This window comes from Macrotis lagotis, chromosome 5 (assembly GCF_037893015.1).
Source record: "Macrotis lagotis isolate mMagLag1 chromosome 5, bilby.v1.9.chrom.fasta, whole genome shotgun sequence".
In the NCBI taxonomy this organism is placed as follows: Eukaryota; Metazoa; Chordata; class Mammalia; order Peramelemorphia; family Peramelidae; genus Macrotis; species Macrotis lagotis.
In genome coordinates, this window is record NC_133662.1 from 174,622,895 (window position 1) to 174,650,435 (window position 27,541).

Genomic DNA, 27,541 nt, shown 5'->3' on the forward strand with positions numbered 1-27,541 from the left:
ATCTCTTATATACACACACAAATATACATGCATACATACACATGTACATATATCATAAATAAGATATATTTATACATTTATCTATGAGATTGGTAAACAGAAGGTGTTCTTATTCTTCCTTGCACACATATCTGTATGTAAAAGCATAGTTTTTGTGTGTATAATTTGTAAATAGTTATTTGCATAGTCTCCCATGTTGCTTACCACAGTACCTAGTTCATAGAAACTTAAATGCTCATTGACTGTTTTCCTTGAATTTACATTAATTAAGAATTTGTTGAATTTTAATGTCTTAATTGTTTCTATATAAGGGGATGTTTCTCCTATTTACATTTTTAAGACCTAAATTTTCCCAACTAAGAAATGGAGAAAGGGATTTCTTCTGAAGAGGCTGATTCTTGTCCTTCTACCAAAGAATAAAACTGGATTTTGATCCTAAATTATTCAATTCTTGAAAAAAAAAGAGTAGAATAATTCTTAAGACTGACAGAGGGGTATGGGAGAGGAAATCATGCCTAAGGGACCCCACTTCTTTGATGATGGATTACTCTGCTGAGTGTACATAGGTTGAAAGGATTATTGTTAGCACATGAGTGATGACCATATAGGCTTGGCAAGCCATGCTCTAAAGGCGGCCTGCTGGGCTGAGTAGCTCAGCTTGTGGCACATGTTCCTTAACCTGTTTGATCCTTCAAAGCTTCCAAGAAACCAACCAGGCTGGGCTTTGTGCACTTCAAATTATCACCTATGAAGGGCAAACATTGAAAGTGAGAATGAGACTAGGCCTCTAGCCCAAAGAAATAAAAAAAAAGGGGGGAAATGATCCTATAAACAATTTTTTTTTGTAGTGACAAAGAGCTAGAAACTAAAGGGGTGCCTACCCATCAATTAAGGAATGATTGAACAAATTATGGTATAGGAATGTAATGGAATATTTATAAGAAATTGTGGTTTATGAATAAAATGGAATATTTATGCTATAAGCGAAACCTGAAAATAACTATGAACTGAGACTAGGTACAGAACCAAAAGAGCAGTTTATGTTATAATATCAGCATTGTAAAAATGAATAATTTTGGAGGAGGTGTGAACTTTGATCAATAGAATGATTTACTATGGTCTAGGTGGCCCAGTGGTGAAGAATTTGTGCTATATAGGAATTCTTCTGAAAGGGAGATGATAAGACTAATTTGCCAAAATGAAACATTTTTAGACATGGACAATATTGGAATTTATATTGCTCTACTTTGTTTATTTGTTACAGAATTTTGGTTTTCTTTCTGCTTTAGTGACAGGGGAAATGTAAAGGAGAAAATAAATGCTTAGGAATTAAAACCAGATGTTAAAACTTTCCCACTCATTTGGGCAGGTCATTTCACCTTACTGAATGCTTCCCCTCTTTAAAATGAGAATATTCTTTATCTTATTGATCTGAAAATTTACTTTCAGTGAAAACACTGAAAAGTATTCAGCCATCTAAATGCAGGGTGCTATTATTGTTAGAATAGGCTTATATAACTACTCTGTCACCAAATTACAGATCTCAATTATGTTTGCTAATGGCAGGGCAGAGCAGTGAATGGTTTGGACTACTGTGACCCACCTTGAGGGTGGATGGCCAAAAAAAAAAAGTTATTTCCCAGAATATTTAGAGGAAAAGGAAAAGGGTGGACCAGAGACCAACTGGAAGTCTTCCTGAAAATGTGGTAGGTGGGGAAGAATGATAAAAGAGCTCATCCCCTTTGGGTGTAGAGAAAGGAATCCTTAGCAGGTCAGGTAATACATGAGTTCATAGATTTTAGGGTAGGTCCTAGTGAGAAAATCTCCTTAGCATGAAAATCCTTGTCTCTTTATAGTCACTTTTAGAATCAAATAGATGTAAGGCTGTCTGCAGTATCTTGAAGTGAATAACTTATGTAAATTTTAGGTGTTCTGCAAAAGGAAGAATTTTTTTTTTTATGGCAGTAGTTGGAGATGAATAGTAGATAGACCACTAGACCTGGAGTGAGGAAGACCTGAGTTCAAATTGGGCTTTAGACACATGCTAGCCTCAGTTTCCTTAATTGTAAAATGAACTGGAGAAGGCAATGGCAAACCACTCTAGTATCACAAGAAGAAAACAACTGAACAACAACAGAGTTAGAGTACCCTGTGAGAATTGTTTATTTAAATCTTGTAGCTGAACTGTCATCGGAGGGCATGATGTGGTCCTGGGACACATTGAAGCATTTGGAAAATAGCCTAAATATGGTCATCACTATCAATATAAGGCTGTGTGACCACTGATAGAAGGGAGGAGGACAGAGCTATTCAAAACACTTAGAACATTGTTCTTGAATAAACAAAAGCCTGTCTTGTGCCTGTTGATATCAGGGTGACTAAAGATCATAGAGAGGTCAGTTTAACTCCCAGACAGACCATCCTCTTTGTTTAAAGATAAATTTTGTTTATATCTTTTGTTGTCACATCACCTCCATATCCCAATATAATCATTCCCTACCAAAAAAAAAGAACAGAAGGAAAAAACAGTTAAACAAAGTTAACACACTTTGAAGAAGTTCAATTTGTATACAGTGCCCTACACCCAAATCTCCCCATCGCTGTAAAGGGGATAGATCGATGCCTTATTTCATTGCTTCTTTGAGGCCATGCTTAATCATTAATTTCATAGAATTCAGTTTTAGTTGTTATTATGGTTTCCATTTACATTTTGTTTGTGTATTTTTTTAGTTCTACTTTCTCTATATTAATCATATTCATCATTGCTTTATAGGATAGCAATGTTCAACTATATTAATGTTCCACAATTTGTTTAGTCATTCCCCTATTTTTACAGGCAGACCATTTTTCAAAGAATCTCAGGAGATTTGGGAGAGGCAGCTAAGTGAAAAAGTAGATAAGAGTCCTAGGTCTGGAGTCAGGAAGATCTAAATTCAAATTTGTTTTCAAACATTTTCTAGGTATGTGGTCCTGGACAAATCAGTCTCTGGCTGCCTTAGTTTCTCTTAGTATTAATACTACCTTTCCTATGAGGATCAAAGGAAGCCCTTAATATAATACTGTTATAATAACAAAGCCCTTCTTTCCCTTCCCTTCCTTGATGGAAGACCTTAAATAAAAGAATCTAGAGAGTAAGTTTTCTTCCCTTTGGGTGTAGAGAATAGCCCCTGTGCAGTTGAGGTTTTCATTCTCATAGGACCTGAGAAGGATGGAAGTGGCCAATAACTATGTGAGCAGAGCTCTTTTTTAGGCTCTTGTCTAACCTTGGCTTCCTCACTCTATCTGGATGCTTATATTCTGACCTCTTCTTGAAGGCCTTACCTAACCAAATTTGGCATCTGAGGCCAACCCTAGATAGAAACTATATTAAAACTGAGACAAAGGGTTGACTGGCATATTGAAGTCTTTTCTTGTTACCAAATCTATTTTTCTTCTTCCTTTATCTTGCCCCTTTCATTTTGTCTAGATTTGGCACCTCCTCCCCTTTGACTGAACCATTCTCTTTTGAGGTCAGTCTCGTTCTTCGCTTCCTGGCTTCTGACCCATTTCCATCTCTGATCCTTTCAAGGTTTAGTGGATAGAATGTTGGATTTGTTATTTCTTCACCACTAACCTGAAGGTAACAGATTTTTCCCCCTACTCTGGGCAATTCACATCATCTTTCAGACCTCTGGCTCTGCAGCATCCTTCAGGTTCTGGATGCTTCTCTAGTTTGGCCAGCTGCCAGAAACTGTGTTTAAAATATACAAGTGGGAACTGTGGGTGGGGGGCCGAAGTTCTTCCTGCATTAAAGCTATTTAGGGTGGTTCTAGTCATTCAGTTTAGTTCTCAAATAGATTTTAACTTGTAAACACCCACCTTTGTTGGTTACTTTTGAAAGCAGCAATATGGAAAAATACAGCTGATGGAATCCAAATACCTGAATTAGGATCTTGACTTTGCTATTTATTAAGTCTGGAGATTTTGGGTAAATTGCTTCTCTATAAGCAGCAGTTTCCCTACTTGCTAAAGGAGGAGGTTGAACAGATGATTAAGTTCTTTCTGTTCTAAGAATAATGTCTCTAATGAATAATGAGTTCCCCTCTGGGACTTAGGGTTGTTGGGGAACTCAATTTGGGTGTCTTTATACATTAAGAATCCTAGCTCTCTAGAGCTGAAAGAGACCTTGGCAGGTCTCTATCTTTAATGCTCTTTATTTTCCAGAAACCAGGTGTCAGTGACTTGCTTAAGGTCACACACTCTGTCTTCTATTGTCTTTCTCTTAGGAGAATTGTCTTCCTAATAATCTAATCTTGACTGCAGCATCCTAGGTCAACTGGGATTGCATTCTTGTTGCCTGATTATTTAGAAGAATTTTTCCTTTTTTTCTAAAAACTGCCCTTTTTAACTATTGCATCCTCTCTATAACCTCTTCTGGTCAATCTGAATAAACAGGAATTTCTCCCTAGCTAAGATTATTCAAACTTCCTAATAGTCATTCATATTTTAATTTGAGGACCAACCTCTTAGGTATCCCCCCACCTAGAATGAAGTCTGTTCTACTTTTTTTTTTCTCTGTAATTGCTCTAAGCTCTCAATTGGGGCGCATTTAAAATTCATTTCTGTCAGCCTCCTGGTCTGATTTTTTCCACTCCCTAAACAATGCAGCCTCATACCTCTTTTGTTTTGGGAGAGTGAAGAATGTTTAAGTACCTTTTGAGATTCTTTGTTTTGAGGGAAGATTTCTAAATCCTGATGAAGTAGATGCAACCATTACAGAAAATAAAAAAAAGACCTGGACAAAGTGACTACCAGCTTCCCTGTAGAGCACATGATTCTGCCCTTTGCTTCATTTCATCCACTGCAGTGCTTGGAACATTCTCCCTAGCTATCCTCCTTTCTCTGGAATGAAGATTACTGAACTTCTTGGCTTCCTTTAAATCTCAACTAAAATTCTGCCTTCTGGAAGAAGCCTTCCCTAATCTGAATTTTTTCCTCTTTTTTTTGGTTTTTAGCAAGGCAACAGGGTTAAGTTGACTTGCCTAAGGTCACATAGCTAGGTATCAAGTGTATGAGATCATATTTGAATTCAGGCTCACCTGGTTCCATGGCCCTGCACTTCACTCCCTAGTGTCCTTGATAATTCTTCTTATTCTAGTGCCTTCCCTCTAGTAATTATTTCCTATTTATCCTCTTGGCTTACTTTATTTGTTTGCATATTATCCCTCATTGGATTGGAAGCTTCTTGAGGGCAGGGACTGTCTTTTGCCTCTTTATAACCCCAGCATAATGCTCATTAATAGGTGCTCAATAAATTTTTTTTGATTGTTTGATAATTTTGAAATTCATGGTTCTGAGGGATTCTGTCTTCTTTTGGATATAACAGAAGGGGGTTTAGATTGACCTAGGAGTTCAGTTAAGAATAATCAGTCCAAGATTTAGAGGAACATCAGGACAAAACTCTAAATTCTGGTTTAGGCCCTGTAGGATTTTCTCAACTCTTGAATATAATTTGAATAAGACCTGCCCAGGTGATTTCTTGAGCCATTTCCAGCTGTATGACCTTAGAGAAATCAGAAACAATTCTCATTTTAACCTTTCTGATGCCCAAGGAATTTAAGTAATTTGCCCAAGGTCACAGATTGTAAGCATTGGAGGCATCTGGACCTGGGTTCATTGACTCTAGAATTTACTTCAGTCTTTTAACATCTTATGGATATAATAGGAGAAACAACAAGTAAAAATAATTTTAGTTTTGGAATCAATAAACGTTAAATGCCTACCAAGTGCTGGGTACTATGCCAAGTTCACTCTAGCTTTATTATGACTTATTATTCTACAATTTATTGTTATTAGCCTGGGCTTGTGCTTTCTTCACTATTCAGTTCTATTTATTAGATATGTTATATTAGCTCTATGATCTTGGATAAGTCTCTGACACTCAGTTTCACATTCAGTTTCCTCCTTTGTACATACTGACTCAATCTCACTACACGTAAGGAAAGTACTTTGTAAACTTTAAACCAACATGTAAATGCAAGCTATTGTTAAAACTTACTTCTGGCATACATTTAAAAGTTTACCTCTTTTGTTCTTTTGTCCTACCCTACTTCTCCAACTTTATTTTCCATTATTTTCCAGCATGTATCTTTGTCTTAGTCTAGGAATTGTGCTGTTCTTACTTTCTGCTGTATACTTTTTGGCTTATAATGGCTCCCTGCCTGGAAGACCCTTCTTCCCTGCTTATTCAAATCCAATGCATCCTTAACCCTTGTCCAGATTGGGCTTTACCCCATGGAGTCCTTTTAGATAACTTTAGTCCACAGAGTAATCATTTACATTTCTGAATTACTCTTGTCCATATTGCTCACTTTGGCTTTTAATCATACCATTTTATATCGATAATTAATTGTTTTATTTGGATAAATTGAACAGTGCAAGGAATTTTGTTTTGCTTGACTATGAATATTTGTTAGAAGGCTTTTTTGTTTTGTTTTTTTATTGTGAGGGGAGATGGAAGGGGGAGAAAATAGGTGTTTGTTAATTGAAAAAAATTCATTTACATACATTTACAAAATATATCAATATATTTGATATCTATGTATATCAAAAGATATTTATTAACTTATTGATTATATGCATTCTAAGTGCTTTGGAGGGTAGTCATTATCTTGTTTCTCTGGTATCTCCTGTCAGTATTTATGATTTACATTGTGGGTACTGTTTATAAATTTGTTGAATGAATAAAAGTTGGACATTGTAGGGGTTTTTTTCCCCCTACTAATTCCATTGCATGGTTGTGTATGGAACAAATGGTTCACAGACTCTTTTGTCTTGACAAAGGGTTCTTTTGATTCTAAAAAATTCAAACAAAACAACCACATGAGTACTGATTCAATATTCTGTAGAGCAATTTGGACCTATGTCCAAAGGACAATAAACTATCCATACTCTTTGATCCAACTATATACCACTAGTAGTCCTGAATCCTAAGGAGATTTTGCTAAAGGGGGGGGTGACTTATTTGTACAAAAATATTAATAAAACTTCTTTTTGTAGTGCAAAAAATGGGAAATTAAGGGCATGTCCATCAGAGACTGAAGAAGTTGTGTTATATGATTGTAATGGAATATTACTCTACTATAAGAATGATGAGCAGTCTAATTTCAGGAAAATCTGGAAAGACTTATATGAACTGATGCAAAGTAAAATGAGTTTTTGTAGGAAAATGATAGCTATTAGCAATCTAAGACAAGTACTCATGATGAAAAATGCTACACCTCCAGAGAAAGAACTGATGGCATCTGAATATAGATTGAAGCATACTATTTTTTACTTTATGCATTTTTTTTTGTTTTGGCCCTATGTCTTCTTTTACAACATAACTAATATAATAAACACAATGAAACCAAGAAAACAACCACATGAGAGAAAAACATGATGTAATAAATGTTCTAATAACCTGGGATATTTCTCATGAAGGATGGTTTTGTTTTCTTTTTAGGTTTTTGCAAAGCAATAGGGTTAAGTGGCTTGCCCAAGGCCACACAGCTAGGTAATTATTAAGTGTCTGAGACCAGATTTGAATTCAGGTGCTCCTGACTCTAGGGCCAGTGCTCTATCCACTGTGCCACCTAGCTGCCCCGAAAGATGGTTTTTTTGGATGTACACTGGGCTGAAACCTTTAAGGATAGACCAGACATATATCAACTCTTTGGAGAAGATGAAGGAACATGGGATCATATATTTAGAGTTGATAGGGGATCTTAAAGGTCATCTGGACTAACTCCCTTGTTTTACAATTCAGATACTAAAATACACTGAGGTTAATGATTTCCCAAGATCACAAAGGCAGTAAGTGAAGGGATCAGGATTTAAAACCCATATCCTCTGATTTCAAATTCAGAATGTTTGTTTAAGACTTTCCTTTTTATATATCTAATCATCATCCTAGAGAAGAAACTGAAAGATATTTTTCTTTCATGGTCTCAGAGTCTCAACTCAGAATTTTTAGAGAATTTCTTTGCTGGGCAAGCCAACTGTGCCCATGTAAGTATATTAACAGCAAATCAAGTATAACTTTGTTACAAAAACAAATGCAAAAAGGCAAGCATTAATATTAGAGAGTCACCTAGTCATTAAAAGAGTGTTTCCTAGATATCTTTGGTTCAGATATCTTTGGTTCTAGTTGAGGACCTTTGAGACCCACGTCTTCCAAGGTCACTGGAATCAAGGTACTCCTCCCATGCCTTGGTCCACAGTGACACAGTTGAGCTACCTCTCCTCTCTTCTCTGGTTTTAGGATCTCTCAAAATCCTTTTTGGTTTTTTCTTCTCATTTCTGGAGACTTGGCTTCTGCTTTAGGAGGAGCCTTCCCTCTAACTTAGCTTTCTATTGTCTTCCTTTCAATCATGGGGAATGCATCTGTTCTCTGGATTCTCTTGTGTGCTCTCTCTGCATTTAGATTTCACCTGGCTACCATGCCCTGTGCTATGTCAGATTGCCATGAGCACAGAGGTCTGTTGTTCCATTTAGTGTTTATCTATTTTAAAATATTTTATTGATACTTTTTTAGGTTTGTTTGTTTTTTTTTTTTTGCAAGACAATGGGGTTAAGTGGCTTGCCCAAGACCACACAGCTAGGTAATTAGTAAATGTCTTAAGGCTGGATTTGAACTCAGGTACTCCTGACTCCAGGGCTGGTTTTCTATCCACTGCCCCCCCAGCTGCCCTGATACTTCTTATTTTATATCATTTCTCAATTAAGTCCCCCCCCAAAAAAACCCTTCTTCCTTATAACATAGAAAAATTTAATTAAAAACCACTGACATTGGAAGCATATCTGTCAGCAACATTCATCATCTCTTATCTCTCTCCTTTCCTTTCCCATCCATGAAAGGGAGGAGATGTATTTCATCACCTGTCCTGGGAACAAATATTATTCATTGTATTTAATTCGAATTTAGCCATTATTTAGTGTTTTTACTTCCAGAATTGTAACCATTGTGGATATTATCTGTATGACATCATTCTGCTTTCATCTCTCTTAGTTCAACTTTCTCATATGTCCCTGAGTTTCTTATATTTGCCATTTCTTATGATGAAATCATGTTCTGTTACACTCCTGTGCCATATTTTTTCAGCTGTCACCCAATCAATGGACATCCAGGGTTATTTTTTTTTTGTATTTTTAAATGCTTTAGCAATTTCTCTTTTATTTATGACAAAAATATCATCTCTATCACTAACTCCTAAATAGATTTCTTCCTGTGTAAGGCATATCTAATTTTCAATGCCCATTTATTAAGAACTCACTTTACTGGGGATGTAAAGATAAAATGAAACTACTCGCAATCAAGAGTAGTGGGGGGGAGGGAATATAATATGATCTGTCTACTCCTAAAGGGGGGGGGGAATGGTATAGTTGCCATGGTAACAGTGTGACCATATTTTTATGGCTATAATGTTCATATTTAATAGACTTCCTCTGCTTCCATGGGACTAATAATAGATAATTATTCCTTTTCTGATTAACTTTTTAGGTGGAACACAACTGAGCTTCCTGGTCTTAGTGACAGGCTGTACATCAGTGGGAAGAATTCTTGATGCTGAGATCTATAAAATCACTACAGTAGACTTCTGTCCACTCCAAGAAGATGTCAAGGAAGAAGATCGTCTCATTGCCCTGAAAAAAATTCTTAACTCTGGAATGTTCTATTTCTCCTGGCCAAATGCTGGGTCCAACTTCGACCTGACTGTTCGAGCCCAAAAGCAGGGTGATGACAATTATGAATTGGGAAATTCCTTCTTCTGGTTAGTACTATATTTCAGCTTCAGCCTTTTGCAAATAGTACAAATGGCAGATATTTTGGAAGCCATACTTTAGTTTTTTACTTTAGAAATAGCTATTTTGTAGAATGTTCATGGAAGAATGTTAGACCCAGGTCAGATTCCTCCCATGACTCAATAAATTCAAAAAATATTTATTTAAATGCTGATGATGCATGGAATACTGTTTTGGACTCTGGGAAAGCTACAAAAGAGAAAGAGGACCTTATGGCCATTATAAGTAGCTAAGTAGGTTTTAACTGATTGATGGTGCCTTTTCCTCTGCTTCTTTAGTAAAGTTGTTACATTATTGTTGTTTGCCATTTGTTCTTCAGGATTCAGGATTATCATGATATCAGAAAGGTGATGCCATGAATTACAAGTGAATTGAATTTAAGTGAGGGAGGTCTGTGCAAAGTCATCAGCCTCACTTACTTCTCCAGAGCCATCTGGGTCCAGGGGTGAGATATAGATCAGATCAACTGGAGATGGTCCCCAGAGTTGTCAAATACTTTGTGATTTTTCTTTCTATATTTTTTCCACTTATATGTAAAGATAGTTTAAACATTCATTTTTTGTAAGATTGTGAGTTCCATTCTTCCTCCCTCTGTTCTTTCCCCCTTTGATGGTGAGTAATCTGAAACAGGTTATGTGTGTACAGCTATGCTAAACATTTCCATATTATTCATGTCATGAAAGAAGAATCAGAACAAAAGGGGAGAAAATTTAAAACATAAATTTAAAAATTTTATCTGCATTCAGACTGCATATTTCTTTCTCTGGATGTGGATAGTATTTTCTATCACAAGTCTTAGAGAATTATCTTTGCATTGTAATGCTGAGAAGAGCTAAATCCAATCATAGTTGCTATTGCTGTTAATTTATACAGTGTTCTCCTGGTTCTGCTCACTTCACTTAGCATTGGTTCATGCAAGTCTTTCCAGACTTTTCAGAAGTCTGACCACTCATGATTTTTTTTTCTTTTAGAAAGATTTTATTTTTTTTGAGTTTTACAATTTTTTCCCCCTAATCTTGCTTCCTTCTCCCTACCTCCCACAGTCTGTTAGTCTTTGCATTGTTCCCATGGTATGCATTGATTTAAGTTGAATGTGATCAGAGAGAAATTATATCCTTAAGGAAGAAAAATAAAGTATAAGAGATAGCAAGATCAGACAATAAGATAGCAGGTTTTTTTTTTCCCCCTAAATTAAAGGTAATAGTCCTGGGTCTTTGTTCAAAGTCCACAGTTCTTTCTCTGGATACAGATGGTATTCTCCATCGCAGATAGCCCCAAATTGTCCTTGATTGTTGCATCAGTTCATGCAAATCCTTCCAGGCTTCCCTGAACTCCCATCCCTCCTGGTTTTTAATAGAACAATAGTGTTCCATCACATACATATACCACAGTTTGTTAAGCCATTCCCCAGTTGAAGGACATTTACTTAATTTCCAATTCTTTGCCACCACAAACAGGGTTGCTATGAATATTTTTGTACCAGTGATGTTTTTACCCTTTTTCATAATCTCTTCTGGGTATAGACCCAGTAGTGGTTGCTGGATCAAAGGGTATGCATATTTTTGTTGCCCTTTGGGTGTAGTTCCAAATTTCTTTCCAGAAAGGATGGATGAGTTCATAGCTCCACCAACAGTGTAGTAGTGTCCCAGATTTCCCACATCCCTTCCAACATTGATTATTGTTTTTTTCTGGTCATATTGGCCAGTCTAAGAGGTGTGAGGTGGTGCCTCAGTGATGCTTTAATTTGCATTTCTCTGATAAGTAATGATTTAGAGCAATTTTCCATATGACTATGGATCACTCATGATTTTTTATAGAACAATAGTACTCCATCACATTCTTAAACTTTTCCAATTCTTGGCCACTACAAAATGAGCTACTACAACTATATTTGCACATGTGGGTCTTTTTCCCTTTTTTGTGATCTTTTTGAGAAACAGACCCAGTAGTGGTATTGCTGGCTCGTGTACAGTTTATTGCTCTTTGGGCACAGCTCCATATTGCTTACCAGAATGGTTAGATGAGTTCACAACTCCACCAATAGTATATTAATGTCACAGTTTTCCTCATATCCCCTTCAACATTGATCATTTTCCTTTTTTTGTCATATTGGTCAGTCTGATTAGTAGGAGGTGGTATTTCAGAGTTATTTTAATTTGCATTTCCCTAATCAATAATGATTTAGAGCATTTTTTCACACACCCACACCTACAGATATTTAATTTCTTTATCTGAAAACTGCCTATTCATATCCTTTGTCATACTTTCAGTAAAGATGACAGAAAATGAGTCTACAATTTCTCTTATTGGAAGTACCTCTCTCCCTAAGTCTCTTTGAGATTAGTTTTTCACAGACATTTCCTTAGTGGTAGTAAGTGCTCTGTGGTAGATGGTATTGAAATGACTATAAACGTTGGTTGTGATGGCTCTTTAGGAGCAGGGACACACTTTGGTCTTTCTGTCCCCAGTTTCTAGCCTTTCCTGGCCAATAGCAGGCACTCAAGAGATGATTGTTGATTGACTATCTGACAACTATAAGTTACTCTAATGTCTGTAAAGTGCATTAAATAAATCATATCTAACTATGGAGGACTAAATCTTTGTTTAGACTCTCAGAGAGATGTTGCTCGTATTAGATATCCATTTTTGCTTCTGTGGATTATTTCCTTCTTTAAGAGTAACTGTCCAGATATAATCCATGTACTGTTGGATGCAGTTCAGTTATGGTACTTGTTTCTCATTTTCCTAGGGTTCATAAAAAAAGAAGAAAAGGAGTTAGATTTACTATCCTTAGTAAATATACAACTTTCCCTTGGGCCTTAGTATATGGCCCATGTTAGGCATGATATAGTGAAACTTTGTGTGATAATCCAGTTTATCCATAGCTGTTTTTTTTTTGTTTGTTTGTTTTAGGTTTTTGCTAGGCAATGGGGTTAAGTGGCTTGCCTAAGACCACACAGCTAGGTAATTATTAAGTGTCTGAGACTGGATTTGAACCCAGGTACTCCTGACTCCAGGGCCAGTGCTTTATCCACCTAGCCACCCCCCATAGCTGTTTTCTAATGATCAGGGAATGTTTCTTTGCTTTGGAAGGTATTTGTTGAGGTGGTATACCTTGGACTACTAACCTACTCCAAAATCCTAGGAGGCAGCCTTTAGGCTTTGCTGGGAAGAGAGGGTTAAAAGCACTGCCCTCTAAATTATTGCCAGCTCAGGCAGATGGGGCCAAGGGATCCTGAGAGATAGAAACATTCTTGAAAACATCTATATACCCCTTTGGGAATGAGAAGGGTTATGAAATGTCCTCAGAACTTTTACAACTCACTGTCACTTTTTTTCATTTTTTTTTTTTTGGATTGAATTATTGGATTGAATAACTCCCAGATGCCAGCATTGTGATCATTAGAAAAGTATTTGTTCCTATTGTTGTTGTTGTTCAGTCGTGTCTGACTATTTGTGGTCTTGTAGACTATACTGTTCATGGGGTTTTCTTGGCAAGGATCCTGGAGTAGTTTGCCATTTCCTTCTCCAGTAGATTAAGGCAAACAAAAATTATGTGAATTTGAATTCATGTCTTTCTGATTCTAGGCTTAGTATTCCATCCACTGAGCCATCTAGCTGCCTAGAAAAGTATACATATATGTGAATAAGAATATAAAATAATTTGATTTCTCATCAAAATGAGACATTAAGTGCTGCATAGGAGACCAGAGAATGGTGACTCACTGTGGGGAGATTTCATGGAAGAGAATAGAATTCACTTATCAGATATTGACTTGGAAGCTTTAAAAAGCAAAATAAAACAAATTTTATGATGTTACTGGTATAATGAACTCCTGGTGAGAAAAGCCTCTCATCAAATGTAGATCTATGCTCTTTCTCCAACTTATTATCATTGAAATAGCAGTAAATGTGTAGTAATTTTATTATATGCACACAAAAAGTTGTCTAGGTAGTGGTTCTCAACTTTTTTGGTCTAGGGATTCCTTTATTCTTTTAAAAACCTATTTACTTGCTATTTACTGTCTTGAAAATTAGCATGTCTTAGTATTTATTATGAAAATAGTTTTGACTTTACAGACTTCCTTGAAAGGGTCTTGAGGTTCCCTAGGGTTCCAGGTCCACACTTTGAAAATCTCTGAGCAAGGGCAAGAGGTGAAGTGATTGAGAGCCACTGGGCTAAGGGACTGAGAAGTGATACCCAGGGAACTACAACAGGGAATGTGTGAAAGGCAGAATTAGAACCCAAGTCTTTTTAAAATTTTTTTTTATTAAAGATATTATTTGAGTTTTACAATTTTCCCCCCAATCTTACTTCCCCCTACCCCCATGGAAAGTAATGTCAGTCTTTACTTTGTTTCCATGTTGTACATTGATCCAAATTGAGTGTGATGAGAGAGAAATCATATCCTTAAGGAACAGACAAGAAGTCTAAGAGTTAACAAGATCAGACAATAAGATATCTGTTTTTTTTTTCTAAATTAAAGGGACGGTCTCAGACACCTAATAATTACCTAGCTGTGTGGCCTTGGGCAAGACACTTAACTGTATTTGCCTTGCAAAAGAAAAAACCCTAAAAAAAAATCAATAAAATAAATTAATTAATTAAAGGGAATAGTCCTTGAACTTTGTTCAAACTCCACGGCTCTTTATCTGGATACATATGGCATTCTCCTTTGCAGACAGCCCAAAATTGTTTCCAATGAACCCAAGTCTTCTCTACCATAAGGCCAGCTCTCCATTAGATCACCCTGCTACTCTGTACTGTAGAAGGAAAGTGAATGGGAGATGGTTGCCAAGGCTAGAATGTCCTTATTGGAGTATATTGGCTGGTAGAGTTGTCACAGCAGCAGAAGTCATTGCTGAGCTTCTGTAAAATAGTCTAGTTCTTTTTTCCTTGTCCAGCCAGTGACACTGGTAGGCAGATATTCAAATTCAGAGGATTACCAGCAGATAAAGTGAATAATTCCCTTGGTTAAAAAAAAACCAAAACCTTTTTAAGTTGGATACTCTGTGTTTTCAGGCATTTTTAGTCATATCTGACTCTTTGCTACCCTGTCTGAGGTTTTCTTGGCAAATATACTGGAGTGGTTTGCCATTTCCTTCTCTAGTTCACCTGATGAATGAGAAAACTAAGAGACAATGACTTGCCCAAAGTCTCACAGTTAAGTGCCTGGAGCCAAATTTAAACTCTTCTGACTTGTATGGTACTCCATCTACTGTATCACCTACCTGCTCCTGAGTACTATAGTACCTGATTTTTATCACCTGATAGGATACAGATAGATGGTTCAGTGGAGAGCACTCTGGACCAGGAGTCACAGAGGACTAAGTTTGAATCTAGTCTCATTCTAAAGCAGGTCACTTCACCTGTCTACCTTAGTTTCCTTATCTGTAAAATGGAGATAAAAATAGCACCTATTATGAGGGTAAATTATGATGATATTTGTAAGGCACTTTGCAAACTTTCAAGTTATGTTTATTTACACAGCATTAGCCAGCCATTGTTGTTTCTGCTAATGATATTAATTACCGTTACAATCTGATCCTGGAGGGAAATTCAAAACTTTGTTTTCTTTAATAAATCTGTGTTTCTTCTCCCTAAAAAAAAAAAATGGCCTGTGTTACTACAGTGTCAACAAATGTGACTAAGAAGTTACACGATGAGGATCATACATTTGGCAAAATGTTACTCTTTTTCCTGGCCCATTTGCAAATGAGAAGTTGTGAAATAAGACCTAGTGATACCAGCTGTCAGCAGTCACTGCTGGCCGGGTGGAACTGTTTTATGGAGGCCTTGCCCTCTTACCATTTGTGTTCTTTGCCAAGAAATGGGTGAATCAGGGCAGATGTTTCAAGGCCACACCCAGCACACATCCTTGCTTGCTCATTTTTGATAGTAATCTGTTCTTTTGGGCTCTTGCTGGAAAAAAAAAAAGTCCTTTGGTTAGTCAGAGCAAATTATAAGAATTTATTGTGAACATCTTTAGAACTGGCTGTTAGTTATGTGTACTTTCTCAGGGTCCTGTTTGACACAAATTCCATTGCTGCTCTTGAAGAGGCAAAGATCCTGTTTTTGGGGTCAAGGTCCTAAAATTTTCTCTCTCTGCCTTTTTTCTGGTTGTGTGACCCTTCCTCTTCTCTGGATCTCAGTTTCCTCATTGACAAAAGGAAAGGTTTCCCTAGGTAATATCTGAACTTCCAGCTTTAGATATCTAGGTAGACTTTTAGTCTATCCATGATTCCGTTAGTTAGTCAATAAGCAGCTGGTTGGTTCAGTGGATACCAATACCACACCTGGAGTCAGGAAGAACTAGGTTCAAATTTGGCCTCAGACATTTACTGGCTTTGTGATCCTGGACAAGTCACTTAATACTTTTAGACTCAGTTTCCTCATCTGTAAATGAGCTGGAGAAAGAAATGGCCAACCATTTCAGTATTTTTGCCATGACAGCTCCAAGTGGGGTCAACGAAGAGACAGTCATGACTCTTTTAAAAGTTTTCTAAGCACTGGGGATTAAAAAATAAAGATGAAAGTATAGTCCAAGCCCTCATGGAGCTCAGAGTCTAATGGGAGAGATAATATTTTAAGAAGTGCATATGATATATTTTAAATTAAAATAATCCCAGGAGGAAACCATCCCCAGGAGGTAGAATTGGAAGAGCCCTTTACAGAAAGTGAGATTTGATTCAATTCAATAGACATTTATGAAGTAGTAAAAAAAAAAAAAAAGGACAATCCTTGCCCTCAAGAAGCTTGCAATCTAATGGGGAAAATCACACAAAGGAAGCTAGGAAGATGGTGGGGAGACCAAAGGGTCCCCCATGGGGGTGATAGTGATGGTAATCTTGTTCTGTAGAGAAACCAAGCATAGCTGCAGATGGAAAATGGATAGTGAGCTGGAAAAGTACAGGTCCTATCTTCTAGAAAGGAAAGCTTTGGGAAGAATGTAGTGATCTACCCTTCATCTCTCCATTTCCAGGAGTGAGGAGTTTGAGGTAGGTGGGATGGCCTTCAGTATACAAGATGAAGTTAGCAGCTTGGTGTTTAGCTGTGAAGTGATTAGATTTATTTTATTCTGGGAGAGGCAACTGAAGGAAGACAAGGAAGGTGGGGAAAAGAGGATTCTTTGCAAGCATGAAGGGGATGGCCAGTGAAAGGATGTAGCCAAAAATTGAAGAGAGACTGAAATAGCATGGTGATTAACTTAAAAGAAAGATGGATAAGAGGGATGTTGTAGAAGTATAAAAGATAAAACTTGGCAGCAGATTAGATCCATTGGTGAGTGATTTTTAAAATTTTTGAATTTAAAAATTTTTATTTTCAAAATTTGAGGATTTTGATTTTTGGTTTTTGAAATTTGAGGATGACATTGAGTCACCAGCTAGGGTAATTTTGACAATGATTCTGCACTTAATGGTTATTGGGAAGTTAGGAAGAGGGGATGATTTTGGAGGGAAAGATAATGAATTTTCTTTTGGACCTGTTAAGTGTGAGGTGACTACAATACATCTAGTTTGAAGAATCCAAAAGGCAATGGTTGATACAATATTGGAGGTCAAGAGAAGTTTAAGGCTGAATATACATTTGGAAACATCTGTATAAAGATGATAATTGAACTCTTGTGAGATCAGCAAGTGAGAGAAAACTCAAAACACATTTTGGCCTTACACAGTACCTTTTCCTTCAGGGTTGGAGCTGCCTACCTTGACACCCTGAAGAATCTTTGATCCTGTAAATTTCCTCCATCATTTGAACCCAGAGTGTTTGCCATTGCATAGTCTTCATCCCTATAATGCTGATACTGAAAGAGGAAAGCAGGGAATAATTTCAGTTGCTGGGTTAAATCATCTTACTATTGTCATTTCATAGGATTTGAGATTAAAAAGACCTAAAGTTCATCTAGTTCATGCAGTACCTGAAGCATAAATATCTTATATAATTTCTAATGAGTCATTCATTAAATACCTCTGGCGACAGAGAATTTAATCTCCTCAAAAGGTACCTTTTCATCTTCAGACAGCTTTTATTCCTAGGAAATTCTTCCTTTTTTTTAAAAAAACCTGGCTTATTATCTGAGTTATAGAGTGATTCATTTTATTATCTTTATTGCTGCACATGGTAAGGCATACCTTAAGTAAATTTTTAGCAATGGACTAGATCAGATCAGATTTTTTAGGAGGGTTTCAAGGTGCATGCACAACAGTGGAGAGAGCCATTCATCCTTGAGTCAAGTAGACCCATGTTTATATCCCAACTGATATCTGTGAGTTTTGTGATGCTGGTCAAATCACTGAATATATCTTCCCTCAGGCACAATCTCCAAGATTATAAATGACAGAAAAAGTGCCTGTTTATTGGGAGTGAGAATTTCTTCATTGGCTTTTCTCTACTCCAATGAAATCACAAATTTGCTACTCCTTCAAAAAGGAGGTGGAAGCATCTTTCCAGAATCTTAATCGAATCTCCATTAGAAGGACACTGAATTAAAAGGAAAAAAAGGAACTATTTGTATGCCATTCTCCAAAAGAAATATTGTTTGGGAGGAGCCATCTGGACTGTCAAGATCTCCTGGTTCTGTAAGTTATCCCAACTGTAGATGTGGGTGGAGCACCATCACAAAGTAGCTTCCTTGCCCATCCTGTTAGGAAGCCCTTACCTAATTTTAGGACTAGGGGTTGTATACTTTTTTTCCTCACCAGTAGGAGAGAGTGTGTTGTTCTGAAGAAAGCCAAGGAGCAATGATGTCATTCATTGCTCTTCTAAAACAAGTAGGTCATTGTGATCTAGTTTGTACTCCATGCAGCAGTTTCCCAGGGAGAGTCTTATTCCTGGTGAATGAGTTTGAGGTTTTAGGAGGGTGACTTAGCTCCGTCCTTTTGGCTCCCACCTGGTAGATTGGAGCAGTACTCACTACTTGTCACCCAGTGGCAGAGTGTCAATCTGCTCCCCAACACCCAGTAAGGAAGGGCTTGGAAGCAGTTCTTTTGGGTTCAGGATGAATAGCACCATTAATTCCTTATTTCCCTTTCCTGGAGAGTAGCATTTAATAGGAAATTTGATTTGTCCAATTCAATCAAGCAAAAGAAGCATTTATTTAAGACAGATGGAAATAGACCCTGATCTTAGGAAGGAAGTGTAGGGGAGCTTGGTTATGCAGTGAATGGGGTGCTGGGTCTGGAGTCAAGAAGACTCATCATCCTGAGTTCAAATGTGATCTCAGTCTTCATTGTGTGACCCTGGGCAAGTCACTTCACCCTGTTTAACTCAATTGTCAAAATAAGCTGACAAAAAGAAATGGCAAACTACTCCTATTTTTGCCAAGAAGACTCTAAATGGGGTCGTGAAGAGCAGGAGACAGCTGAAAATGATTGAACATTAGGGAGCCTACATTTTATAGATGGGAGACAGCATATGCACATACAAGCATATGTAAAATAAATACAGGATAATAGATTACTTGGGGGTAGGTGGAGATACTGCAGCTGGGATGATCAGGAAAGGCTTCTGGTAGGTTGTAGCATTGAAACTTAGCTTGGAAAGGAACTGGCAAGTAAGGACCAGATACATTCCAAGCATGTGGGACAACTCACGTAAAGACATGGAGATGGGAAATGGAGTATTGTGTTGAAAAATAGCAAGGTCATTTTGTCTGGAGTCATGTTTAAAAAGACAGGAAAGTTTGGTTGGAGTCAGCTGTTAAAGGGTTTGAAATTAGTCAGAAGTATTTGTATTTGATCCCTGAGGTCACCAGATCTCCTGGAACTTGTTGAGCAGAGGAGTAACATGGTCAGAAGTGTTACGGAAGATCACTTTGGCAATGGGGGAGATTTGAAGCAGGAAGACCAATTCATTAGGAGGCTGTTGCTTAGTCTAAGTGAAAAATGCCAAAAACTTGAACCAGGATAGTGGCTACATGAGTAAAGAGAAGGGATCAAAAATAAGAGATATTATAGAGGCAGAATCAGGAATAATTGGCAACTGATTGGATCTATTGGATGAGTAAGAGTGAGAAATCAAGAATGATTTCAAGGTTGTAAACTGGAGAATAGTGGCACTCCTTGAGAGAAATAAAAGATTTTGGATTTTTGGAAAAAGATGAATTCTGTGTTAGACATAATTAGTTTGATATGTTTCCACAGGGTATGTAGTTTGTTGAAATCTGATAGGTAGTTGGTTTTGTGGTAAGGAGAGAAACATATAAAGATGTGAAAGGCTTCTGCATAGAAATGATCATGAAGCCTGTGGGAACTGATGAGGTTATTAAGAAAAGCAGAGGACTCAAGATAGAGCTTTGGAGGATACCAGTGGATGGGGAGTCAATGGTCATGCTGCTAAGGAGACTGAAGAGAAGCTTTAAGAGAAGTAGGAGGAGAAAGTACCAAGAGAGACCATCCCAGAGAGGAGAGAGTAATCAGGAAGAGTGAGTTAGCAGTAGTGTCAGATTTGAACACTGAGTTTATTGCTAGAAGCCAGATTTTGAGGGGCTGAGAAGTAATTGAAAGGAAAGAAAATGGAAGCAGTGAATATAGATTTATTGACTATAAAAGTTAAGATAGCTATGGGATGGTTTGTTTTGTTAGTGGATCAATTAGGAACAAAAGATTTGGTTTGTTATGGTGAAGGTGAAGCTGAGATTGGATAATATAAATTTATATTGGATCCAGTTGTCTGATTTCATGAATTCCTGAGGAAAGAGTTAGTGGGACTAATCCAGGGTTGTGGTTGTTTAGTTGTTTTTTCAATTGTGTCTTCCTGACTCCTAGTGATTCAATTTGGGGTTTTCTTTTTTTTTTTGCAAGGCAGTAGGGTTAAGTGACTTGCCCAAGGTCACACAGCTAGGTACTTATTAAGTGTCTGAGGTTGGATTTGAACTCTGGTACTCCTGACTCCAGGGCTGGTGCTCTATCCACTGTGCCACCTAGCTGCCCCAATTTGGAGTTTTCTTGACAAAAATACTGGAGTAATTTGCCATTTCCTTCTCCAGCTTAGTTTGCAGATGAGTAAGCTGAGGTCAATTGAGTTAAGTGATTTGCCCAGAATCATAAACCAGTAAGTATCTGAAGCCAGATTCGAACTAAGGAAGATGAGGCACTCCATCCCCTGAGCCACCTATGTACCCCAGGGTTAGGTTAGCAAGACAGAGAAAAGTGCTGTGTTGACCTAACTGGGTTAAATTTGCAAAGCAAGGAGAGTGAAGTCAGTGAATGATAGATGGACTACATGAGTATTCACAAAATAAGTGAAATCATACATAAAATCACAAATGGTTTTTTTTTTTAGATTTTTTTTTGCAAGGCATTGGGGTTAAGTGGCTTGCCCAAGGCACATAGCTGGAAAATTATTGCCTGAGGACAGATTTAAACTCTGGTACTCCTGACATCCACTGAACCACCTAGCTGCCCCCACAAATGCTTTTAAGCTATTTTGTTTTTTAAAAGGACATAGTATGTTGAATGAAATCTTAACAAAGGCTTTATTTCTTTGTGTTTGTTTTCAATCTACTTCCTGTTTAGTTGTGTGTATATTTTGTTGATTTTTAAAAATATATCTTTTTTACTTTGCATCCTCACATATAAGTATGTATTTTATATTCTTCATATTTATCATTTTTATGGCATATTATGTTACATTGATATACCTCAAGTTATTTAGCCAATCCAATTCAATTTTCAGTTAACATTTTTATTTTGATAGTACTTAAGAAGAAGACTCCATTAATATTTTCATATCATGGGTTATTTTTTTATATAATTTATATAATTGGCTATCTCTCCAAAATAAAATAAGCAGATAACAATGATTGGAAATTATATAAAGTTTTAGGGTTTCTTTCAAGGATTCTCATGGCAACCCTATAAGGTAGATGCTATTATTCCCCCCCTTGTATAGTTGAAGAAACAAAGGACTCTATTCTATATGATGAGGAATGGGTTGCCTGGTTGAGGAGGGAGTGTAGTACACACCAGTCATTCCCCAGTGGAATAGAAAACCTGAGGGTTAGGATTATTTTGTTTTTGTTATTGTGATCCTCCACACTCAGCCTGCAACTCATCCCTGGGGAGGTACATAATAGATGCTTATTGAATTGAATTTGTTTGAAGCTCCTCAAAGGTTAATGTTGAGGCCTTAACGTTCATTAACCTTGATTTGGGTGCAAATCTACTCTTTCCTGTGTTTTTGTTGTCCAATTAATCCACACTTTGGTAACATTTTTCAGGAACCAGCTCTTGCATGTGCCCTTGAAACACTTCCAGGTGAACTGCTCTGATTGGCTGCTGAAGGTGATCTGTGGAGTGGTGGTCATCCGCACTGTCTATGCCTCACACAAACAGGCCAAAGCTTGCCTCATCTCCCGGATCAGCTGTGAGCGCGCCGGTGCCAGATTTCACATCAGGGGGGTGAATGATGACGGACATGTGTCGAACTTTGTTGAGACAGAGCAGGTGAGTGATTGAACCCGACGAGATGCAAATGATTCAGTACTTCTTGAGGAAGAATGGACATGAGTCACTCGAGGGTTTTCTTATCATGTTACATGCATGAAGGAGTTCCTTATCTCAATGCTTCTATCCCTCCCTCCCCTCTGCTTTATCCTTTCATAATTGGCCTTCCTTGTGAAGATCTGATGTCTGTGGTTTGTGCAGTTTGTTACTTTTTGCTTAGCTTTCTGGTTCTTCTCTCGACGAGAATGCATCCTTAGTTCTAGATGTTGTTTCTTCCTTTTTTTCAAGTATAGTTCATACAGAACTCCTATTCTTGATTCTCAGCAAATTCTCAGTTCTGACTCCTAATGGAAGGAGACAAATGAACCAATTTATTTAGTACTGTTTTTTGAACAACAATGAACTACCAAAAAATATTTTTTCATTTTTTATTCTAAATTGATTAAAAAAAAAAAAACAGGGGCGGCTAGTTGGTGTATTGGATAAGGCACCAGCCTTGGAGTCAGGAGTACCTGGGTTCAAATCCGGTCTCAGACACTTAATAATTACCTAGCTGTGTGGCCTTGGGCAAGCCATTTAACCCCATTGCCTTGCAAAAAAACCTAAAAAAACCCCACTTCATTCTAGCAGGTGAAATTGTGGAATCTGAGTAAGGGAGCAGTTGGTTTCACTGCCCATGGAATGGAACCATCTGTTTAATCTTCCATTGATCTTTCTTTTTTAAATTCTGTTCTCATTCTCAGAGATGCTGTTTACAACTCCTGCCTTTTAGCTTGAAATCTGCAGGGTCAATCTTTAGAAGACAAGACAGTGGTGAGAAACTTTAAGTGAGAGAAAAGTTCTGAAGAAATTCACAGGTGGAACATTGCCATGGTTGACAGTACGCAAATGCCCTATATTTATTTTGACCCTGTAGGTATTTATATTGGCTTCTCCTTGTTTCTGTGATTGAGTTGCTGCTTATGATGACTTTGCATAGTATGAGATCAGAGTCTGTAAAAGGGTAAGTGATTTGATTAGTTCACAAGAAGTCATCTTGTCAAGCCCTATCTGCTCGTCGGACTTTTCTGATCTAGGGATCCTGAATAGATTTTTGGGCAGTGAATCCCAGCAGAACCATCTTGGAAAATGATGTGTACTCTCACTTTAAAAATTTACTTCAGAAGAAATGTGGCATAGTGTGGATAGACAGCTGCTCTTGGAGCCAGGAAGATCTGTATTTGTCTTCCCTTATTAAATTTGACCTTCATTAAGTTTAGACTTGATTCTAAACTGGCAGGATTCGGTTCCTTTCAGGTTGATATCTATCCATTAATTCTCTTAGTCCAGTTGTTTTACCAATTCCTTTTTTTTTTTTTAAGGTTTTTACAAGGCAAATGGGGTTAAGTGGCTTGCCCAAGGCCACACAGCTAGGTAATTATTAAGTGTCTGAGCCCGGATTTGAACCCAGGTACTCCTGACTCCAGGGCCGGTGCTTTATCCATTGGTCCACCTAGCCGCCCCTGTTCTACCAATTCTGATGTATTTTCTCAGTATTCTCATCCCCCCCCCCCCCAATCTCTCCATCATTTCTATAAGGATACAGTGAGGGAGTTTGAAAATATATTATTGAGGGCGGCTAGGTGGCTTAGTGGATAAAGCACCGGCCCTGGAGTCAGGAGTACCTGGGTTCAAATCCGGGCTCAGACACTTAATAATTACCTAGCTGTGTGGCCTTGGGCAAGCCACTTAACCCCATTTGCCTTGCAAAAACCTAAAAAAACAAATAAACAAAAAAAATATTTATTATTGAAACCCAGATTTACTGTGTTTTAGCCCAACTTTGCTAGAGAAGCCACAACTATGGTTGCTGGTTTCTGTTGTCAATTTATGTAAAATAATCTTACCTGAGTCCTTGCTGCTATGTAACAATTCTTTTCTTTTCTCTGACTGTTTTCTCATTATACTTCCCACAGATGCTGTTCCAAATCTCTCCCTTTTTTTCTAAAGCTTCCTACACCACCACTACCTCCTTCTCAGCAGAAGACCTTAGCTCCTACACTCCTGAGAAAATACAGGCCATCTGTCATAAGCTCTCCTCTCCTTTTCTGTATCTCACAACTACTCTAAATCATTCCTTCTTTTCTCTTCCTTTGCTCCAATCTTTGAGGAATAGTTGGCCATTCTCTCTCTCTCTCTCTCTCTCTCTCTTTTTTTGGCAAGACACTTGGGTTAAGTGACTTGCCCAAGGTTACACAGCTGGGTGATTATTAAGTGCTTGAGGTCAGATTTGAACTCAGATTCTCCTGACTCCAGGGCTGGTGCTCTATCTAGTGAGCTGCTTAGCTGCCTGGAGTTAACCATTCTCTTTGCCAAGAACAATCTCATGTCCTCTGAGACCTGACCCTTTCAAACATCATTTTTCTCCTGACTTTCCTCTATTATCTGTCTCTAACCCTGCTGCCCACAAATGTGCCCATTTCTCCCCCATTTGTAACTTTTGAGACCTATTTCTCCTTCCTTTCATTGTCAGATTCCTAGGAAATATCATTTCCACATGTTTGTCCTTTACCCAGCTTTTAGCCTATTTTCACCCCGGCTTCTGGTTCCATTATTTTACTGTAACAGCTATCTCCATGGGTTCCAAAAATCTGTTAATTGTTAAATCCTAGACCTTTTAGTCCTCATCCTTTTTGACTTTTCTGCAGTTTTTGATGCTATTGACCACACTGCCCCAACAAGTTTTTCTCCCTCCTTGTGGGCTCCCTCCTTGTTATCTTTCTGTCTGGCTGACTGCCTGCTTCTTCCATGTCTCAGCCACTAACAATGGATCCCTTAGGGCTTTGCCCTGGATCTTCCTCTCTTATTTCTTTATCTCTTATTTCATGAACTCCAGTTTATATATTTCTGAACTAGACCTGGGATTTTTTTGGTATAGAGACATTCTGATAAGAAAATACCCTTTCCCAATTGCAAGTCAGCTCCTATGCTGTAATCTAGTCTTAGAGAATTGCCTGAGGCACTTAGAGGTTAAATAATTATTTTTTTTAAATAGCTATCATTTATATAAGTCAGCTAATTGATTCAGTAGATGGAGTGCCAGGCCTGAAGTCAGGAAAACTCTTCTTTCTGAATTCAAATCTGACCTCAGACACTTACTAGCTATGTGAACCCTCTCTAGGCAAGTCACTTAACTCTCTTTGTCTCAGTTTCCACATGTCGGAAGAGCTAAAGAAGGAGATGACAAACCACAGCTGTATCTTTGTCAAGAAAACACCACGTAGGGGAATCTGAAGAGTTGGACACACCTGAAAAATGACTGAACAGCAACAGTAATATTTATATAGTGCCCACTGTGTGCTGGACACTGTCTCATTTGAGTCTCACAATGACCCTGGGAGGCAGATACTGTTATTATCCCCATTTTTCAGATGAGGAAATGGGTCACCCTAGATCATGCAGACAATAAGTGTCTGAGATAGGACTTAAGTTAGAACTCACTGACTCTCTTCATCTGTGATGCCTTGTTGCTTCTTGCATTTCTGTTTGACGAATTCTGTCATCTCTCCTCAGATCCAGGCTCTACTGCCTACTGAACATTCCCAACTGGTTGTCCTGTAACAAAAGTCCAAAATATATTTTCTTCCCCACCTAACTCATCCCTCCTCCAAACTTCCTCATTTCTGTTGAAGGTACAGTTCTTTAAGAGTCAGATTTAAAACCTTGTAAATCATTGTTGACTCTTTCTTCTTCCTCCCCACCTCTTCCCATGTTTAATTTGTTGCTAAGTTTTGTCAGTTGTCCCTCCAAAATCCAGGCTATCCCCAAGTTTGGAAGGCAAAACTTATAATACTTAGCTTCCTTCAAGACTCATCTCATATTCCTAGTCATTTAGAGCCTTTGAGCCATTTCAAATTACGTATGTTTATCCATATAAGTGCTACATCCCCACTCCACCCTTTAATAAACAGAATATAAGTTCTTTGAAGGCAAGAACTAGATATAAAAATATATCCACTGACTGACACATAGTTGCCACATAATATGACCTTCTTGAATTAAATTGAATTCTCCTGATCCACCAATCCAACCAACCCTGGCAAAAAAGAAAATGAAGTTAGTCTGATTTGATACAATTTGAATGAAGTTATGCTGGCTTATAATACTGGTGCTTCCCATTCCAGATGCTTATAAATTATTAATAATATGTTGTAGAATTTTTGCCAGAAATTTAAGCCATGCTTATAGGACTTGTTATCTGAAGATGGTATCATTTTCCATTTTAGAAAAAAAAATTAGAATTTGAGACAAGCAAAACTATATTTGCCCATCTCCAGTCCTGTAGCAGCTCCCTCATTCTTCACCCTAGCTTGCAACACTTTAGAGTGAGGTCCAAGTCAGATTAAAATGTAATTGGGGGGCGGCTAGGTGGCATAGTGGATAAAGCACCAGCCTTGGAGTCAGGAGTACCTGGGTTCAAATCCAGTCTCAGACACTTAATAATTACCTAGCTGTGTGGCCTTGGGCAAGCCACTTAACCCCATTGCCTTGCAAAAAAAACCTAAAAAAAATGTAATTGGAAAATATTTAACAAAACTAATACAAATACAATAAAACATAGATAATGTTTATAAATGGTTTTCTAAGTCAATATGTGGTCCACAGAAAGCCTTATGAACAATTTAGTGACTCTCATTTATATTTGAGTTTGACACCCCTGTCTTGGAATATAAATTATTCTAGATTGGATGATGTAAACTCATTAGGAGCAGCTAGTATGATTTCTATATCTCTCTTCTCTTGTGCTCTTAATTCTTTAGATATTGTTTCATGATCATTCTTCTTGGTAGAGAAATCTATCCACTGTTTAAAGATCATTAAAGAGAAAACAGGAATGAAATAAGAGTTGAATAGTTCTCCCTCCTTTGGTTAACCTTTATTAGCCACCCTGAGTAGCATTTTTAATATCTCCTCTTACTTTCTACATAGTGCTTTAAAAAAAAGTCCTTTTGTTGTCTTTAACATTCTTTGTAAGAATACTAAGCTAGACTACATCTTCACTTATATACATTATGAGATATATATAATATACATAAGTATATTATGATATACTTACATACTATATATACACACATATATACTTAGAGACCTGCCTTCCTTCCATCTTTGCAGCTTTTAAAAATTACACTTAATCAATGAGTTGACATTTCTCCCTTTTCTCCCTCTCTGGAAGTAATTCTTTTTGTATCATCTGACTTTTGTTCTTGAGAACATGTTAAACCCACTTTTGTGC

At 37.5% G+C, this 27,541-nt stretch overlaps 1 protein-coding gene across 2 annotated transcripts in view; it reads left to right on the forward strand.

Annotated features, from left to right (window-relative positions):
• SYNJ2 (synaptojanin 2) overlaps positions 1 to 27,541 on the forward strand; it is a 146,397-nt gene that overhangs the window by 35,948 nt on the left and 82,908 nt on the right. For both annotated transcript variants that reach the window (XM_074187923.1, XM_074187922.1), the window contains exons 3-4: positions 9,521 to 9,791; positions 22,044 to 22,269. In XM_074187923.1, coding sequence (XP_074044024.1) covers positions 9,521 to 9,791; positions 22,044 to 22,269 — 497 coding nt within the window. The remainder of the gene's footprint in view (positions 1 to 9,520; positions 9,792 to 22,043; positions 22,270 to 27,541) is intronic.